The sequence below is a fragment of the Tinamus guttatus genome, unplaced genomic scaffold (assembly GCF_059628265.1).
Source record: "Tinamus guttatus ecotype Peru unplaced genomic scaffold, ASM5962826v1 Tinamus_guttatus_pri_ptg000083l, whole genome shotgun sequence".
Classification (NCBI taxonomy): domain Eukaryota; kingdom Metazoa; phylum Chordata; class Aves; order Tinamiformes; family Tinamidae; genus Tinamus; species Tinamus guttatus.
This window is the reverse complement of record NW_028288617.1, coordinates 4,553,411-4,574,161: the sequence shown is the minus strand read 5'-3', so window position 1 is coordinate 4,574,161 and position 20,751 is coordinate 4,553,411. Positions and strand designations below refer to the sequence as shown.

At 34.9% G+C, this 20,751-nt stretch overlaps 1 protein-coding gene across 3 annotated transcripts in view; it reads left to right on the top strand.

Moving 5' to 3' along the window:
* Positions 1-20,751, top strand: part of STS (steroid sulfatase) — a 101,744-nt gene that overhangs the window by 42,330 nt on the left and 38,663 nt on the right. For all 3 annotated transcript variants that reach the window (XM_088520245.1, XM_088520244.1, XM_088520246.1), the window contains one exon: positions 2,361-2,497. In XM_088520245.1, the coding sequence (XP_088376371.1) occupies positions 2,361-2,497 (137 nt within the window). The remainder of the gene's footprint in view (positions 1-2,360; positions 2,498-20,751) is intronic.

Here is a 20,751-nt window from a genome sequence, read left to right as displayed (position 1 = left end):
TTATGTTAGATGTGTGTAATCACTGTGTGATTCATGTCAGGATAAAACTTCTGTGCTACATTTGAGCAAGTGAATCTCAGATCTTTGGAAAATGAACTTCCAAGTGTTTGAACTGTGCAGAAGATGATGGCAATAAATTTTCAAAGGGGCTGTTTACTGAAGTGCTTCAGTTAATAAAAGGAGAGTTAAGCTGTTATTGTCAAATTTCTCTCCCACCTACTAGCTGATGTTGTCATTACATTTTCAAGGTCACAGTAAAAGTAGTCAGTTATGATTCTACTAAAATAGTTTTGTCAGGAGATAAATAGCTGCTTCAGATCTTTTTATAGGATATTAATAGGTAGGACCCTTCTCCACCTGACAGCGAACTGTCATTCAGAACCTGTCAATTTGAGTTCCAAAGAAGAGAATAATTTAGTGCCCGTCCATATCAATCATTGATTAGATGTCTTTTCATGAAAGTTAAATCTTTATGTCACTTATACTTTATATATATAGATATATAATCTATTGAAAACAGCATTTATAATGGACACTTTTGACACTCACATTTAACAATATTATTTAATGGAAGGTCAGTGTTTTATCAATACCAATATTAAATATTAAACTTATGTAATGATTGTGCATCTTCTTGACTTGAAGTGCTGGCATGTTGTAAGCAGCCTGTATTATTTGTTGCTGCACTATGGTTCTCTACATATATGACTTAACTCGTATCAACCTGCCAACAAACAACCTGGCAATAAGTAAAATGCTATGAAAACTTATCAAAAAGTTATACTTTATTTTTAGAAACGATAGTTTATGACAATAATTTGTATTCTGTGAATACTAGTGCAGTTTTCTAAAACAAAATCATTCAGTGAAGTAAAACTCTTAATCAGGAACCTAGACACTTATCAAGTGAATAATCTGGATAAATTTCTTCTATTTTATGATTAAGCATGCCTCCCTATGCCAGTGAAATGGAAAGCTTTAACCATGCAACTTCCACAAAAACATACCCAACTAAGGAAACAGGAAAAACAAAAACAAAAACCAACCAAAAATAATAAATATAGTAGATTAAACATAATTAATTGAGAACTGATGTCATATGCCTCCTTTTTATTCCAACATCTTTATTTTTCAGATTTTTGATTGCTAAATCTTAGGGTTTTTTGTTTGTTTTTTGATTTGGTTTGATTTTGTTTTCATTCTAAAGGAATAGCTTGTGCATGTCTGTGTTGTTCCTTGCATTTAAAACATGAATGACTGCTGCCTTGACTGTAGGAAGAAATATATAGTATCTCCTTTGATCTGGGCATGAATTGCAGATATTACCCACCACAAAGATGGTGAGAGATGATATGGTAAATAAAACCAAAAATACTCTGTAATTACTTGTGAGTTTTTAAAGTGAGACCAAGATAGGGTTTCTGAGTAGTCCTTTTCTGATTCAATTGAAATTTACAATTTGTGTAATCTACTACAGATGTTGTTAAAGTGTATGGGAGTGAATGTGGCTAGCACTCAACACTTTTAAGTAAAGTTCTATAAAGAATGCATAAGAAAAAGTTCTCATTTGAGCTTTGCTTTCACAGCCTGCTGCAAGTGATCATAAATACCATCCTGACAGATCACATGAACAGCAGAATTTACAGAGAGTCTATTCCATTCTGATTTTGTTTTCTCAGGAAGCAGACTGAATAAAATGGAGTACATTCAATACTATAAGAGGAAAAAAGATCTCTATAATAGCTTGTATTTTGAGATTATTATTTGTGCTTTGATACAGCATATTTATATGGTTAGGTAGTGATCACCTGCATACACATACAGCCTTGAGTGATAAGATTTTGTCGTAAACCTTATTTCAGGATGGAAACAGAGAAAAGTGCTCGTGTACTAGGTTTGACATTCTCAATGATATTATGTCGTGTTTGATTCTGGTCCTCCTAAAAGTCTAATTAGTTGATCAGCTTCCAAATAATGACCTTGCAAGGAAAATAGCTATATTTCATATTATATGTAAGTCTAAAGATACATATTTTTGAACATGTTTTTTCTGGGCTTTTTAGGTGTTTTTGTAAAATGAAGGAAGAGATGCTGTTAGGTTCCTGGTTTTAACCAACTCCTCTTTCAGTATATATAGCAAACAGTATTTGGATACATTTTTTCATTTTTGCGTTCCATTCAGCAAGTACTTAAGAATTAAATTTTTGCTGTGTGTATGCAATTTACCCTGTAATCAGTTACTTTATCCTATCTTGTATTCCTTTTACTCCTTTGGGGACTCTGTTGTAGAAAGATTTCTTTGTAGAATTTTTGTTATAAATTATGCTAAGTATATATTTAATTTTGTTTTTGTTTTTTAGGAACACAAATGCACCCTTTCTTCTTGTCCTCTCTTATCTTCATGTCCATACTGCTCTGTATGCATCAAAAAAATTCATAGGAAAAAGCAAGCATGGCTTATATGGGGACGCAGTGGAGGAAATGGACTGGAGTGTAGGTATGTTGATTGTGTGTCTGACAGCAATGGAGAATATTAATGATAGACTCTCAGTCATGTCCACTAAATATAATATCTTCAGGATATATAATCAGGATGACCACAACCTATCTATCTATCTGAGCTACTTGCTCTTTATACCTGGGGGAAAGAAAATGCCTACCCTTTTTTTTTTTTTTTTTACCATAAAATTAGCTTGTGTGGACTTTTCATAGAGGTATACATCTTAACTGTGAACATTTAAAGCAAGTTGAACCCAACCCCATGAACTTGTAGGTGTCAGCTGGTTTTGAAGTTATACTCAAGTTCGTAGAGTCATAGAATCATTATGGTTGGAAAAGACCTTCAAGATCATCAAGTCCAACCATAAACCCTCTGACCTCATGCCTGTTAAACCATGTCCCTATCTACATAGTTCCTGAACACTGACAGAGACAGTGACTCCACCACTTCCCTGGACAGGCTGTTCCAGTGCTTCACCATGCTCTCTTCCTAATATTCTGTATTCTTCCTAAGAACTGTATTATACTTCCTGTATTAATAACTGTATAATACTTCCTGTATTCTTCCTAATAACTAACCTGAACCTCCCCTGGTGCAACCTGAGGCCATTTCCTCTTGTCCTATCTGTAGATATTCTGAACAAGATACTGACTCCTGTCTCACTACAGCCTCCTGTCAGGTAGCTGTAGAGAGCAATAAGGTCACCCCTGAGCCTCCTCCAGTCTAAATCACCCCAGCTCCCTCAGCTGCTCCTCGCGAGGTCTCTGCTACAGCCTCTTCACCAGCTTCATTGCCCTTCTTTGGACATGCTCTAGCAACTAGTTTTCTTCATAAATAGGTATACTAACTCAAAAAGTGACCACATAGTTCTGATATCAAAATAATTTCAAATAAATTGACTGCAGTCAAAATAATTTTTTGACTATTTTAGTGAATTCTCTGAATCAGTGAAATCAATCACATAAGGCCCACTTCTGTCCATGGGAAACAGTCAGATAATTTGCCATTCAGAGCCTCCCATTCTCTCTCAGGCTTAAGGAGAACCAGTCATTAGCACTTTGAACAGGTTTCCTTTATCTCTAGACATACTGCATATTGGAATGACTCTCTGATTCCAGAAGAATCATATCTGAAAACAATTCAAAGTTCATATTTGAAATAATCATAATAGACCACAGCAGTATTAAGAGCTAGTATAAAGAGAAACTTGCTTTCCTGCTTTCCATGTACCCCAAGCAAACACTATTTTCAGTACAGTGCACTGCAAAATGACTTTCTTCAAGAAAATATTTTTTGTTTATTAGATTACTATAAACAGATACACAACCTTGATGCATACATATTTTAAACTATGCAAGTGTATACAGTTAAAATTATGTATATTTATTTTTATATTTTGCATCAAGAGATTCTAGCTACAGAGGATGGGGGAGGAACAGGCAGCACTACTTTAGTGGTTTGTAATGCATTTAGTTCAGTCTTTGGAAAAATTAACAAATGTTGAAAAACATTGTGGGAAACCCAGATATTTAGAAGAAAGTTCTGACAGTGTGGGAGATAATTGGAATAAATAGAAAAACAGTTCCATATATCAGATTTCCTAAAGAGAACGTGTCTTTCATTCAAGCTATGTTACACCCTGAAAGTGCTTTCATTAAGCTCATGTATGCATGCATTCCATCACTTCCATCTGCCTCCACTATTAGTTAGTCTCTACCCTCTTGATTTATTTTCCACTATTCCACAGTAGTAAGCTTATCCCAGCCTAACTGATAATTTCCTGCTGTCATTAGGTTTTGCTGCCTCCTTCAGGAGAGGGTTTAGACAACAGATGGAGATTTAGTTAATGAAGCAGTAGTGGTAACATTGAAAGCCATACTTTCCTTCGAAAGGACCACAGGCTCTTAGATGTGTTGAACATACTAAACTGTAGGCCAGGAACACATTATTAAAAATATTCATAATAAATCAGAGCTCCAAATCAAGTAATAATAGCATAGGAATTTTAAATGTTATGTAGTGCAGATTAAGTAGATACAATCTCAAGGAGGAGAAACATGAGTTTCCTCATGTGTTGTTCTTTACAGTTGAGTACAGGAGCATCAAGTCAGCAGAGCTACTTAATCAGGACATAAATCCTCATTTGTTAGAAACTAGTGTATGAGCACTGAATTTGCTCCAGATGAGCACATGCTTATGCAGTTTAGCCTATGTCTTGTGAGACTCTTGTGTTGACAAGTTGCATATTTGCTCCAGGATGAGAAAAATGTGTTTTAAGTCCTTTGTTACTTCCTCCTCAATTATTAGAATGATGAAAAAGAGTTATGGCTGACATTTCCAAAGGAGACTGAGGGAATTGTCTTTTCTTTATTTTTTCTTTGTTTTTTCTTTTTTTTCTTTTCAGTTTAAGGGAGTGCTTACATTAACTTTCCACAGAAAAATCAATCTTAATGCATTTAATTATGTCAAACAAAGTAGATTTATTCACCAAACAGTTTCTGTCAATTACTAATACTTTTTTCAAAATAGCTCTATCATTTACATGAGGAAAGTCAAATAAAATTGTCTGGAAAAGCTGAAAAAGTGAAAACAATATGCTTTCCCCAAAGGGAACCTTTACTATTTGTTGAATTAAAATGAGTATTTATAAATAGACTTAATGTAATTTACAAAGATAATAAGAACAAAATAGCCCTGATTGATATAACTATAGGCTACAAAAATTAAAGACAAATTAGGCATAGGAAGAAATAATAAATGTATGGAAAATCATATTATAACACATCAAAAATGTCAGGCAATTGTTAGGAAAAGGGACATCAACTCAATTCAAAAAGGTTACAGAGGATGATGTGCTGAGTGGAAAGTGTGTAAATCCCTTGACAGTAAGAAATGTAAAAGACAAAAGGAGGAGAGAAAAGCAGAATTAAAGTTATGACCATCACGTTCTAGTGATGAAGAAGTTGTATCAAGATTGGAACCAGGAATGCAATGAAAAATTGTCTCTGTTCAACATGAATCAGAAAGCAAGCTTTGGCTTCCATTTGCAAGCAATACCTTTCCTAAGACAGAGAAGTCTATTCAGATGGAGAATCTTAAATAATAAAATTTCCTTCCTTCCTTCCTTCCTTCCTTCCTTGCTTCCTTCCTTCCTTCCTTCCTTCCTTCCTTGCTTCCTCCCTCCCTCCCTCCCTTCCTTCCTTTCTCCCTCCCTCCCTCCCTCCCTCCCTTCCTTCCTTCCTTCCTTCCTTCCTTCCTTCCTTCCTTCCTTCCTTCCCCTTCCTTATATTTTTTTAAATGTCTCGTGTTTCTGACATGTTAAACCAATAATGAAGAGTATGATTACAGGCCCTGTCAAAAATAATATGAAGTTTTTGGAGAAGCTTTGGAACTATGTTTTTCTATGGCTTTTGCATACTGATGTGTATTTAACAGAATGCAATGTTTAAAGCATTTATTGATCTAATGTTACTGCATGTAACAAGCTTCAGAGGGTTAATGGCATTAATTTTTGTTTCAATATAGGCTAAGTACTCTATTATTACTATTAATTATAACTCATATGAGAGCAGGTGAAATAGTCTTGCGATCTAAAAATAGAAAAATAAATGATGAATGAATAGAATATTATCCTTTTCTTTCCTCCTTCCATTCTTCTTTCTTTCTTGTGCCCTTCCTTCCTTCTTTTATAAATCCCTCCATCCTTTTAGAAATTATGTATACCATAAAGTGCATTACACTAATTTAATCTAAAATATCACTGCATAGAGTTTTGGAGCCCCCTGTAGACTTGCATGCACGCAGTTTCAATACCAGTTTCAGAACCAGATGTTTCTTCTTCTGCCCTTTTAAAGAGTACAAAGCCTATCAACAAGTTTTTAATCTTTTGTTGAGCAATCACAAATGAATGGCTCAAGCATAAAGAGTTATAAGTTCTAGTCTGGCACAAGCCATGTGCAATGATCTAAATGTCTTTTCATTGTGGTTAAGAACGTGTATTAACTTTTAGCAGAAATTCTTAAAAAGAATTATATTAAATTTATCTCTTTTGTCCATCCTGATTATACATTGTTTTATAGTATTGAATATAACCTGAGTTCTTGGTTAACAAGATTTCAGCATTACATTTAGTTTCTCTTCTACCGACACACAGAATTTCTTTCCCCAAAACATGTAACCTAGAAAGACTTGATATGTAAATATAGAGAGAAGGAGTCTGAGCCATTGCTATGCTTGAGATATATATATATATATTTAATCAAAATTAGAAAATAGGGATGACGATAGGAATCATACAGAGCTCCCTTTCTAGCATACTGACCATTAGTATTTTAAACTCTTGTTTTTTTCTTCTAGTTTACCAGAAGGCTTCTTTTGTGCTTTTCAGATGGCTGTTAATGCTAGTTCAAGCATTCCTCTTTTTTTGGATCAGACTTTTTTTAGATTTCTGAGCTTGATCCTCAACAAGTCATCCATTGACTTAGTTGACTTCAAACCCCTTGTTGATCTCTTTTCTCCAAAGACAAAGGCAATGGTGCAAAGTTTGGTAAACTGTGCCTTGCCTGAGTAAGCAGTGTGGAGTTCTTCAAAACCTCACTCACTGTGTTGGATTACAGCCTGCCATCATGAATGATGTGCCTAACTTTTAAATTAACAGTACTTCTCTACCTAAAATTTTTGAGAGTTTTAGGTACTCTGACAGCACAGAGACAGAATGTATGGTTCAAAATAGGGCCTGTGATGAACACAGCAGGATAGTAGTAACGTATTATGCATTGAAAAAAAATAGCTAAGTCATATCTAGTAGGGCTGACTGAAAATCAGACCACTCTTCACACGGTATTTCTTTTTTTCAATTTTTACCACAAAAGCATTGTCTATAAATAAGTGTGACTTCGCACAGAGTTTCCAAAGAGGAATAGAAGGACAAAAGCTCCACCAAGTCAGCTCCAGCTCTTTGTATACACACCTATTTACTTGTTCAGTAATTCAATTTTGCAGTGTTGCAAACAGAGATTCTGTCAATACATATGTTCAGATATGGATTTATTTCTTAGTTTATTTATTTCTTTGTTTAGGCAGTGCTTAAATGTGACATGGTGAAAATTGAAATGCTGATATGCCTTTCATCTGATGAATGTGAACAGGTTTAAATAGATAATATATATTATGTGGTTATTGATCATTTCCTTTAACACTGACTGCTGCTTTCGCTCTAGCTCTGGAGTGATATGCATTAAATGCATAAGAGGAAAATCTTCCAATTTATTATAAACTCTTTTTGTCTTCTCCCATGGCTTTTTTTTCTCAGATACTGTTGTTTTAATAAGATGGTAAGAACAGGTTCAGAAACAAACTGACAACTACTTGTGGGAAATAGTATAAAAATATTTTGGAGGCATAATACAGAAATTTGCCCATAAAACATTTAGTAAAAATCTTGCTTTGATAAAAATGTCATAAAGTCCAAAGCATTCACCAAAAGAAAAGGAGGATCTAAATGTTACAAAGAGTTCTTGAAGTGAAGAGACATCACACGTTCCACCAGCTTCTTAGTTTTTATATATGCCTTCATAATAGCATGTGATGTATCTTTAGTAGAAATGGTTTCTTTCCCATTTTAAATTAATTATTTTACATTAATATGCCTATGAACTCATAAACTTGACTGATTAAATTTAAGTACAAAGTAATCAAAATATCAAAGCATTTATTTTGAGTTATTTTGTCCTGAAATTGCATTCTTAGATCAACTTTTTAATGTGTTTCCTATATTGGACAGTAACTTTTATCCTTCTTGGAAACAGTATGGTATTGGTAAGGTTTAGCTGAAATCTATGTTCCTTCTTCTAGTCATAATTGTTATTGGCTGTTACTGTGAATTCTCATAGATATATCTTAGTTACAGTTTTTGTTTGCATTCAGTCTCTATTCAGAATTCTACTCTATTAGGATCAATCTAGAAATAATTCAAGAACAAGTAAATTAAATGTATATACAAAGATCTGGAGCTTTTGTCCTTCCCTGGGTGGAAACTTTTGTCCTTCTCTTCTTGAAATCCAGAATAAATCATCTGAGAGTTCTGAATTATGCTAGAAAAGGCAAGGCAAATATTAATAATATGAAAAGAAAAAATAAATTTCTGTTAGCCTTAGGGAAAAAAAAAGTGAATGAGGTGTCCTTTAATTTTTATTTTCAGAACATAATTTGTGTACCAGAGATTATCACAGATATAGAGACTGTATACCAAGTTTATCATTGCTTTTCACCTGATATAGTAATTTATAACAATTCAAAGTATATTTAAAAGATGATTAAAAAACATTGGTAGCACAGGATGAGGTGTTTGTTAGATAATGAGCCTTAGAATGTCCTATCTAGGTAACTCTTATGAGTGTGACATAACTTAGATGAACTTGATAACTTAAGAGATAGAACTAAAAAACTAGGAAGAAAAATCTAGAGCAAAAGATGGATTCCTTCACCACAAGTCTATCATCAGGTTTATTTTTAAATTGTTTTGATTATCATGAAAAATGTTCAGCCAGCATCCCTGGGGTATAAGGTATCAGCCAGTCCAAGTACATTAGGATTAGAACAGCATTTTCCTGCTCTGTTGTGCCACCTGACCTTACCTTCCCTGACTAAGAGACTGTTTCCTCAGCTAAAACAATAGTTAAGCTCTTGAAGCATATTCAATCTTTAGGTAGGATCTGGGAAAGTTGTCAATAAAGGTACAGATTGAAGGCATTTGTGGTTCTCCCTTTTATGATGTGGATGCTTTCCAGTTAGGATCTGGGCTAAAACCCAAACTCATTTCATATGTCACTAAGCAGTAATGGCTCTCAGTTGCTGCTGAACAGGGATGAATTTAAGAGGTGACTAAGTGATGAAAGACTCCCATTTCCAGGCTGATAAGCCTCCTGAGCTATCTAATCCTCCTTAAATGCAGTTTTCTTTTTCTATATTACATCTCTGTACACAGAAAGCTCCTTCTTAGAACATTATTTACAAGATCACAAAGCACATCTTTAAGGAACCATTCCTACATCATTTTTTAAATCAGTGAAGGTTAAATAATGTCTTTGTAAAGCACACCCCATAGTGGAAAACTCCCTTGTAATGCAGCTTGTGGTAGTATTTCTGTTATTGAAAGTTTGGTGACAGCTACTGAATGGATTTCATTGCATCTGATATTGAAAGAGTTAAATTATCTATAGAAAACATTTTAGTGCATCTTGCATTTTGCTTTAAAATATTTATTTCATATAACTTTCTAAATTAAAATGTTTTCTTTATAGTTATAAAAATTGAGCCTAATACAAAAATAGACATGTAGCATTGTGATCAAAATGCTCTAATGAGTGAGAAATCTAACATCATTCTGGAGACAAGCTGGTTTTCATTAGTGGGAAAAGGCTTAAAACTTGTCTTAGATCACCTAGGGGTAAAAGAATCCCAACCTCTTTGCTAATACTTCTCCAGAACATTAATGATATCGAGTTCTGTAATGAACTACAGTACCAACCTTTTGCCTAACTTTTCTTCCCATAGTGTTTTAATTGAACATGTAAAAGATATTTTAGATTTTGAGGGTTGCTTTAAGGCGGATGGAGAGAGTCATCATCAATGGGATTAAGAACGCAGTAAAGGTTTAAGCCAAAACCAACCTGTAGGAATACAGTAATTTCTATGGGTATAAAGTTTGCATATAAAAAAGTAGAGCTGAAAAGAAGATAAAAATGAGGAAACTGGAAGGGACTAATTTTATCCAAAATATAGATAATCTCCAAAACACGGACTGGCACAAATAGCCTAAGTGAAGCTACTAAGGAATACATTGATTGAGTACCTCTGTTTAATAGACTTCTTAGCATAAGTACTCCGAAGCTGTTAAGAGGAATTGCATTTTCCCTGTCCCAAAGAAAAGTATAGAGATACAGTAGAGAGTTACTCCTCCAGAGCACGGAACCAGGAAGACAGAGACCTGATTTACAGCTCCCTTTGCCCACTTTGGTGAATTTGTCCGTGTTGTGGACCTAAAAACCTTCGGTATTGACTTACGAACATGATTTTACCATCCCTTTTCTTCAAAACTTGGATACAGAAAGCAGTATCTGTCTAGGTATTTATAGAGCATATAATCATTGTTGTAATAAAGAATGCAATTGAGCTAGTAGGTGAAGAATGGTGCTGGTATATCTTTTATCTCTATGAGGGAAACCTAAATGTGAAATAAAGGAACAGAGAAATGAAATATATCCAACTTTTTAATCTTGGCATTTAAGCCACTCCCTCTAGTATGTTCATGTAGTTTAGTAGTGAATTACTCTGTACCTGATACATTCATACAGACATACAAAATGTGTAAATTAACAGATTAGGCAATAAGGCCAAGAATTCAAAGACAGAAAAAATCAATCCCTTAAATCTCTTATGATATAGTCTTTAATCATATGGGTACATGCTTTTTCTTTTTCCAGTGGAACCCTGTTCTCTCATTACCAAGTGGCTTCTTAATGAGCAGGTAGATATTCAACAGTAGGGGTAATTTTCACTGTTAAGAATAATTTTTCATTTTTTTTTCTTAATATACATTCTTCAAGTTCCGTTTTGAAGACAATTTCTTGCTATACATCTCTCTGATCTTTTAGGTGGTATTATGCCACTATAGCATATAACAGATTCATAAATACATATTTCCAAAATGCTTTTGTAAAATGAAGATTGCACAAAAAAAAAATCTTTCTACAGGTGAAAAACTGAGGCATAGGTACTATGCTCAGATTTACCTGCTACTACTGTGGTATAGCTATTTTTCCAGTCACACACTAATCTAGCTCTGGATCTATAGGAAAGTATTAGGACTTCCAGTCATCTGACATTTCCTTCTGTATTAACGAGTGCTCAGAAGTGGGAATGAAGAGGAGTAAAGTTGTTTTGACCTCCAGGTCTTGATACATGTTGGGACTGGGATGTGGTTATATTGTACAGCTGGACTCAGAAACTCAATATTGCTTCTGGTCTTGGGAATTAAGTAGTATTTCTTTTAAAATTAATGAAATATCTTCTCCAACATATGAATTAAATATGAACAACTTCTGTCATAATTCAGGAAATACTTTCCACTCTTTTACCCTTTCTTTGTAGCTAGCTGCATCTCATTTAACTTGGAAAATAAAAAAACTGACCATATGCATTTCAGTGTTGGTGGTAATTCTGAGAAGCCTAAGGGAACTTTTAAAATCATCACTGTTGTTTTTTTGGATAGAGAGATACAACTTTCTCCTGCTTCTTTTGAAATGTATGTTAATTATTTTGAGACCATGCTGTTAAAAATGTGGGAAGCTAGTTCTCAGTGAAAACAACTAGCACACAGTAAATCTTCTAACAATGTTGGTTCTGCATTGTAGGTTCTAATTCATTAGCAAGTTGGATCTTGGCACTAAATTACCATGCAAAAAGTTCAAACTACTGAATCACAAGGTTCAAATTCCAGGTGTTAGTGTTCCTTTTATTTTTTTCTTGTGTATTTCATTTAATGTACCCAGGGCATTTCTTTTTGTTTTGTTGTAGTATGTTTATATAGATTTTTCTCTTTTTAAATAAGTCCCTCTCCTTCCACACCACAGTTTCTACATTATATATCTTCCTGGAGAACCCAAAGAGCACCCAGCAGATTTCGGGCTACATTGGTTATATTCAGCTCAATATCCAAAGGAACGCCTAACCTCAAAGAGATTAATTGCTTGCTTAAGATGATTAAAGAAAAACTCTAGCATAATCAAAGCCCTATCTTAGACCAGCATGAAGGTAAATACTACTTCTTCAGCTGATCTAGCAGCTTGTTTTTGTAAAAAGGGAGGAGAGAGCACTTCCAGTACCCGCTTTGCACTAGACAGCTTGCAGGGAGAGCACTATTTTCTACTTTAGGGAGCTCCCCTTTGACAAAGCTACCAAGTAAAATTTCTTTCTCAGTCTGCCTAATATTAGGTGTAATTAAGTGAATTGACACTTAGGTGACTCTGTCTACAAATTTATGATTTCTGTGTTACCATGGTTTTTATCCATGGCTCCTAGCCAGCTTTAGGCTTCTAGGTTGTACTTCAGAGGCAGAGGTATGTCAGAAATTGATTCTCTTTCCCCTGGAAGCAGAATGGAATTTAAACACAAACAGGCAAACAAGGAATAATACAAATGCAAATGTGTTTCAGTTTTAACAAAAAGAATGACCAACAAGCAGTGTAAGTTTTGTCTTCCTGCAAACCCCAAAAAAATAACTTGATCCTGGATGCTTAGAATAAAATGAGGGAATCAGGATGTCTCAGCGTTAGCAAAGACATGAGAGATTTTTTAGCAAAGAAATGAAAGATTTTAATTTAAGCTGTGGGAAACAGCTTACTGGCACATATAAAACTGCTTCTAATCCAGACTGAAATAGATTTTGCCATCAGAAAAAAGGCATTATGGCCTGCATTAGGAGGAGTTTTGCCAGGAGGTCGAGGGAAGTGATGCTGCCCCTCTCCTCAGCTCTGGTGAGGCTGCACCTGAAGTATTGTGTGCAGTTCTGGGCTTCCCAGTACAAGAGGGACATGGAGCTTCTAGAGAGTGTCCAGCATAGAGCAGTGAAGATGATTAAAGGATTCGAACATCCATAATATGAGGAAAGATTAAGTGAGCTGGGCCTGTTTAGTCTGGAGAAGAGAAGATTGAGAGGGGATCTTACCAACATGTTCAAATAGTAGAGAGGAGAATGTAAAGAGGATGGGGCCAAACTCTTCTCAATGGTGGCTAGTAACAGGACAAGGGGTAATGGCTACAAGTTGAAACACAGAAGTCCCATTTCCATATGAGGAAGAACTTCTTTACTGTGAGGGTGACAGAGCCCTAGAAGAGGCTGCTGAGAGAGGGAGGTGGCAGAGTCTCCTTCCCTGGAGATCTTCCAAACCCGCCTGGATGCCACCCTGTTCCACATGCTCTCGGTGTACCTGTTGGGCAGGGGGGTTGGACTAGATGATCTCTAGAGGTCCCTTCCAACCTCAACCATTCTGTGATTCTGTGATTCCTTTTCTTTGCAAATCCTCTTTTCTGGTTCTTCCCAATGGATTGTCACAGTAGATCACACTATTTTTTTTCTGCTCCACTTGGCTGCTTTTCATTACCTGGTGTCTCTTACTAGGATCAGTCCCTATTAATAATAGCTTATCAGTGAAGAAAGAGGAGCAAAAGTCTAATACAATTCAGACAAAAATGGAGATATCGATTTGAAATACAGTGTTATATGTCCTTTACAAAGGCCTCTCTCTTTAGAAGAACTAGAAGTACTTTTTGTATTCAAATTAAACTTTCCTTTTATATATAAACATTGATCAATTCCATGCAACTCATGTATTAGTTATTCTTCCCAAAGGCATCCTACTGAATCTGTAGAGAATGAAATTGGATTTCGAAGAACACTTCAGAATCATAATGTAGCAATATAGAAGTCCTCCTAGTTTGCAGATACCAAGTCCCTCTAATTATAAATGAATAAATAAATAAATAAGATTTTTTTAGAGGGGCTTTGTTGGAAAGTTTTAAAGGATTCTGTTTCAAAGCTTAACCATTCTGCCCAAGAGGTAGAAACAAACCTCAATGCATCCTTCTTTGCAAGTCAGTGCAAATTACGTCACTAGCACTTGTTGGCAAAGAGAAGGAAAATAGAGTTAGTAGCCAGCAGCTGGCATGCAGGGAACAGTAACACAGATCATCTGTTAATAGTAAATTAGAGTGAAAACTCAAGACAAAGGTAAAGATGATGTCTGTTCAGCTGGATTTGGGATGAAATATTCCATCTGTCTCTCGAAGTCCTGACTGGGGCTGAAGTCTCCAAGCACATAAAAAGTCATGTTTAGATCAGTGTTCTGCTATGACTATGATGGCCTTTATTTTGATAAGGCACAAAATTGACAGATGTCTTTAAAAAATAATCCTAATGCATTTATTTTGGATACTACCCTATGAATTCTTGCCGGTTTTGAGATGAGGTAGTCAAGTCCCATATCCCAATTTTTTTCACAATTCTTTTTTAAAATTTTGTGTGCTTTTACTGTAGTATGTCAGTTAGTTGTTGCACTGTTGCTGCAGGTGTTGCTTGTAAATAGTAGCTTGCAAAACGAGTAGATGGCTCATTTAAAAGTTAAGGAGAGCTTTTAGGTCTGTCACCTTTCTTTCTCAGAATGTATTCTGATTTATGTTATGGCATTTATATTCATCCTTTGTGCTGTATTAACTTTAGCAATCTACAGTAAGAAAGTAGAAAATAAATATTTTAATTGGGAGATACTAGGATAATAAATATACTGTATTAGGAAATAAAAATGCCCTAACCAAGTGTTTTTATATTTAATTTTTCGGTCTTGATATGGCTACAATGAGTTGCTGAGTATAGCTGGACATGCTTTTCCAATGTTCTTGGAAAATAACTGGTGCTGTGAACTTGCTTCTCTCTTTATGTGACACTAAAACACCAGTACCCATTCCATAACCATTTCTGTTATGGAAATATTCATGTGAAGTGCAGAGATTTCAAAACTTTCCTGTTCAGGAACGTCTATCTGTATACAACTTCCATAGATTTGATATTGTAGGTTCAGAAAGAAGAAAGAATCAGTCTTTTACAAAAAGATCAAATGTATGTGTTGGCGAGGGGAGACAGGTAATCCTCTGCCTGCCTCTCTATCTGTAGAACTAATGCCATTCCCACAAGCAAGAAACATGCTACGTGAAGTTTTCCACTTATGAACTAAGGAGTTTGCCTTGGCAAGGATCTCCCCTTTTTTCCCCCCCAAATGCTACTTATTTACAGTTAGATTAATTTGTTCCTTGTCTCTATATTAATATTTGAACTCATCCTTGGTATTCTTTTGTAAGTCATTCCTCATATCAAATTCATCTTCAAATTTACATAATATATATAGTTTCCTGAAGTCCTTGTAAGCAAAGCAGAACCCTTTTAGGAATCTCTCTTCACACAAGGCAGCCTCATAACTCAGTGATATATGATGCATAGTGTCATTTAGCAAAGGTTCATGTTGTTGAACCTTTGTAAACTCAAATTAATAACTCTATTAATCTCTACGATATGACTATATCATATCTTTGATTTTTTCAGATGTAAGAATTAGGTAGAGAAAAGAAAAAGAAATGGGCTTGATGATCACAACCCTCATTCTACCATGCCTGGGGGCAACAAAAACATTACAGTTTAAGCTGAGATCTCAAGTACATCTATGTAGACTTAAGAAGGGACTGTGTATTTCTGTTTCCAAAACCCAGACCAGAAAAAAGGCCTAACGTTTCTTTTCTTGTAGGCATGTGCTGAGTTTCCCACCTTCATTAAGTAGGAAACTTCCTTCAGGACAGTTTCACAATTAGGCTTTCTCTCTTACTGGTATTAATAACATAACATATAGAGAGCGATCTATTCACAGCTTGCCTGGTTTGGAGATATTAATTGCATTGCAGGCTTCAGGTGTTTAGCAATACTAGTAGACACTAGTCTGCTAGTCATTTGCCTCTGGGTTTCCCAATAGCAATTAGCAACATATTTAAATGGCAAATGTACATAGTGACAGTCAAATCATAAGAAAAACAAACGGAGTCTCCTGTTTTAGTTCTGTAATTTCTGTTACGTTAATGCAACGTAAGCTACATTTAAGTAGGATTAGATTTACATAGTTAAAATCAGAAAGCTGGAAAATGAAAAGAATTAAGATTTTATGAGGAATATTAATTCTATCTTAATAAAAATTCTGTTCATTTTATGTTATATGATTTACAACAAAGGTCTAAGCCCTGCTCCTAAATTCGGCAAATATCAAAAGATCGACTCTTGAATGACAACAAATGTCGAGGCTATAATATCAATCTATTTTATGCCAGTTCTAGGACCACTTTTGTTTAATCAAAGTTAAAAAATGAAACAAACATTGACAAATAAATGGAAATTTTCAAAAAAAGAAGTGCAAAATTAAAATATGAGATTACATTTCTTGCTCTTTTTTAGGTGTTTTATCCTTTAATCTAACATAATGATGATATTATGCATTTGGATCTAAGACCATATACATGTTCAGTTTAAAACTGACTGCAAAATAGATTATCTGGCATTAATAAGTATTTAAATGTTTAAGTTATACAGAAGACTTTCTTTTAACACTCTCCAATTACTGTATCAATCAGCATGTATTGGAATGATTGAATATCTGAAGGCTCCACCTGACAGTTTAGTTCAAAAATGAATAGCATCTGTTCATTGTCATTACAGTTTGTCTGGATCCTGCCCAAAGGAAGCATTTCCAACATTTGGATGGAAAACATGGAGAGTGGAGAAGCAGACAGTGTATTTTGCATTATGCATCTTACTTATATGTGTGAAATGGCATCTTTTTCTCAGATATGTGCAGATAGGATGTAAATTTACCCCCAAAGCTGAAAAATGAAAAATGCAAATGCAATAGACCCTTCTGAAATTGCATGACGATATCTCATATTTTAACATTTTAAGCAGGTTAAAAATTAGGATTTATATTAGAAATAGCTAGCCTTATGTTGAACAGATATAAGGTCTAAAACTTAATTTCAAGCAGCACATTTATTAGCTAATTTAAATACTAATAAGCAGATAGCCACCAAACAGTTACACTTTTGACCCTTAATGAACCCAAAAAAACGTATCTTTCCAGTTGGGTAGTAGTCATGTAATTTTAAGAGCTTGCCATTCTGCATTGTCTATATTGCAGCTACACTTAAACCTCTTCACAGCCTTCAGAAGCACATCTTAAATGTGTGCTTTATAATCCATTAGAGGAATGAAAGTACCATTTTTATGCATGTAAAATATCATTCCAAGTTGCAGGTTTACAAAATAACTTAAATCCTACATGATTTTGAAAATAAGAGACCTGGTACTTATTTCTAGGAAAAACTTATGCATAGATGTAAGTCAAAATTTGGTTGATATATTCATAGCTGCCAAGCAGTGCATATCCAATTGCTGTGAACTATGCTGAAAATTTTTCCGGGGAATCTGAAAGGCATAATCTGAAAGGCCCAAGGTTGTAAAAATAGCCACAAGCTAATTACACACTTAAGACTACTGGGCAATCCAAATCCAAACGCAGAGCATACTAATACAATAAAAAACATACTAACGGTTTAACTGACTACAAACAGAAGTTAGCTTGTTTTTTGTAGAAGACTGTCCTTCTCCAGGGCCTTAGTCTGAATTGATGTGTCTGGAATACAAGAAGAGAATGATTTGATATTCTGCAGACCATCTAGACCTCCCAGCTACTGATTTGAACAGTAATTTATCTTACCTTGTAGATATTTAAGCCTGAGACAATTACCATTGCCTTTCCTCATTATAAAAAGAGTTAAGAACTTCTGGAACATTCATCTTAAAGTATGTCAGCTGCATATAAAAATGAGTAATTTGTTTCACAATCTATAAAAGATGACTATAGCAACTATCTCAGATGAGAGAGCTGTAGCTAAATCCCACTGTAGCTAAATCCCACCCACTATATATTGCAATGTAGTGTCCTTGTGCATACGTGATCATTTGTGTTAGCACTGTAATTTCAATGTGGGATACATCAATCCTACCACTTTTTGAACTGCTAACACTGACAGGTTAGATTCTCTGTCAAGCTGGAGAGCTTGATGTGGAGAGTAGATCAAGATGACCTTCCTCAGTACTCTTCTTTACCATTTTCCACTTTCTTTTCCTGTTCCAGAAAAGCTATAAAGTACCCCATGGAATTGGGTAAGTTAAGAAGAACTAGAAAACAACTCTTAAAACTAGTGGATAGATAAAGAACTGTTATGAAGAAAAGCAGTTAGCATATAGTTAGCATATTAATGCTGTAGATTTTTTGATGAGTGTCACAGACCCAAAGAAGACACCATGTAAATTATTGTGTTGTGTATAGTTATATATATTTGAATGAATAGTACATGTATAATTCATAAATTATGATATATCACTCATGTGGGAGTCAGATAATCCTAATCTATAGATTTCTTAATTCCTCAGTTGTTCAGAGATACATGGAATTTCATTTTCAGAGAGCATATGCCAGTATTACATTTGCAGCAATTACATTTATATGTTTTGCTCCTGCTGCTATAATTTCTAAATATTGTATAGATCATTTAAATCTCATTGAGAGGCACTTGAGGATTCAGTGTCATCAGAGATATGAAATCTGTTACTTAAAACCAGTTCTACTCTAGGGGAGCTTTAGGGACTAAATGCCAATCAGCAGTTGGAGTACATTAAGTGCACCCTTGGAGTCCATCCTTCAAGTTTAGTTTAAAGGAATCCAGTTCTCAGAATACAGGAAGTGCTTTGATCTGCAAACAATAGTATGTTAAGTGGCAATTATCAGATTTGCTTTGCATGTGTGTTCCTGACCTTAATTAAAACATTCATATAGATGTGCAGATGCTACTTGTTTGGCAGAATGTCTCGTGGACATTAAAGATGCCACTAACCTATAGTATTAGGTTACTCAGTATATTTGAAAATCCAGGGTTGCACTTTTCAAAAGACTTAATTTTACATAGGCTGTTTCCATAGCACAAGTTTAAAAATAACAGTAGTATAGTGGAAGTGATATGAGCCTTCCCACTGAATTTACACTCCACTTTTTTGCAGGAATTATTATATGTAGTGTAATTTGTTGTGCATTGATTTTCTGCTGTAGTCAAAATTATATTAATTACTGTCACCTATATTACTCAGTGTCACATTTGAGCTTCATATGCTGCCTATATGCAGAATCACCTGTCTCCTTAGGTGCCTGTGCTCTGTTGACTGACTAAATAATGTGCCATCACATCAACCTATTGCTTCTTTCGTGAATTTCCACTTGCCAGTGGTTGTATTCTAGCTCTGAATGTTAAACAAGTTGCATGCAGAGTTGATGTACTGTTCACCATATGTGCAACAACTTCTTGTCTTGCAGTCAATGGTTTCATTATTTTCCATCTTTACCTCAAGTGTTGTGCTCAATGACTAGGTCTGAAAGTGATAATTACTTCCCCACTGATGAGACAAACTGATTTACATATTTATCAAGGGGAAATTGGATGGCTCTGAGCATACCACAGAAACATTTGCATATTTATAACCTGAAATGTGCAAAACCTAAAATTAAGATATGGATGTCTTGGTCTTAGTTACTAAGCTTGTTTTTTATACAAAGGTTTTAGTCATTGGATTTTTGTAATCAGATCAGTGCATTAAAGAGTCAATGGTTCTGAAAAATAGAGGGAGGTGGTGACTGTATAGCTGAATGGCATCAATACCTGCTCTGCAAGAAATGTTGGCCTCCAGGTGCGTATGCATATAGGTATAATTTCTAGAAGTTGATGCACATATTCATAACATTCCTTAGGTTGCCAGTAGCAGAACTAAACCCCCACAGTCGAAGACAAGTTAATCGTGTTCTGGTTAGCAATATTAACAAAAAGTAGTAGAAATATCAGCAGGTAATACTGAAATTGAGAGATTAGCCAAAAATAATATGTCTCCTCTAGGCAGCTAGAGATGCGATAGCTCATCTTCCTAAATTACTCTTTGCCTCCTACTTGTCTCAGGATTCCTCCAATCTTCCAGGTACAATAGTGTCATGTGAAAGGCTTCTGGAATGGGTTAAGAAGGTTTTATTTTTTGGAACTCCCTTTATCATCCATGTCATGTCCAGAGATGTTCTGTTAGAACTGCTTAACACCTGCCTTCAGAATCCTGTTGTTTCTTTGAGTCAGGCAAAGTGAGTATTCTAAGTGAGAACAGAGAGACTATTGTGTCCTGATACCTAGATTAGAAAGAGGTTTTCTAGATTCTAGAGTTTTTTCTCATTATTTTCAGCAAGACTCATTTTTTTTAAGTTAGTGCTTACTTTTAACATTTCTCTTACTGATTTCAAATGACAATAAGCTAATCTATTAAACAAAAACATTATTTCATATGCTTGCTTGCTTAACTCTGTGAAGAAATTTCTAAGTTGCTAACACATTTGTAAACTTCATTGTTTATCCATGTTTTTGCCTTTTTTTCTCAAATGAATTTCCATAGTTTACAATCCCTATCTCCTAACCTGGACGAATATAGAGTGAATCTTATGTAGTTCAAAACCTCAGAAACTCTATTCAGCAAAAGAAAGGCTTATTCCCTTAGCATTTATATTGTGTTCAACAAG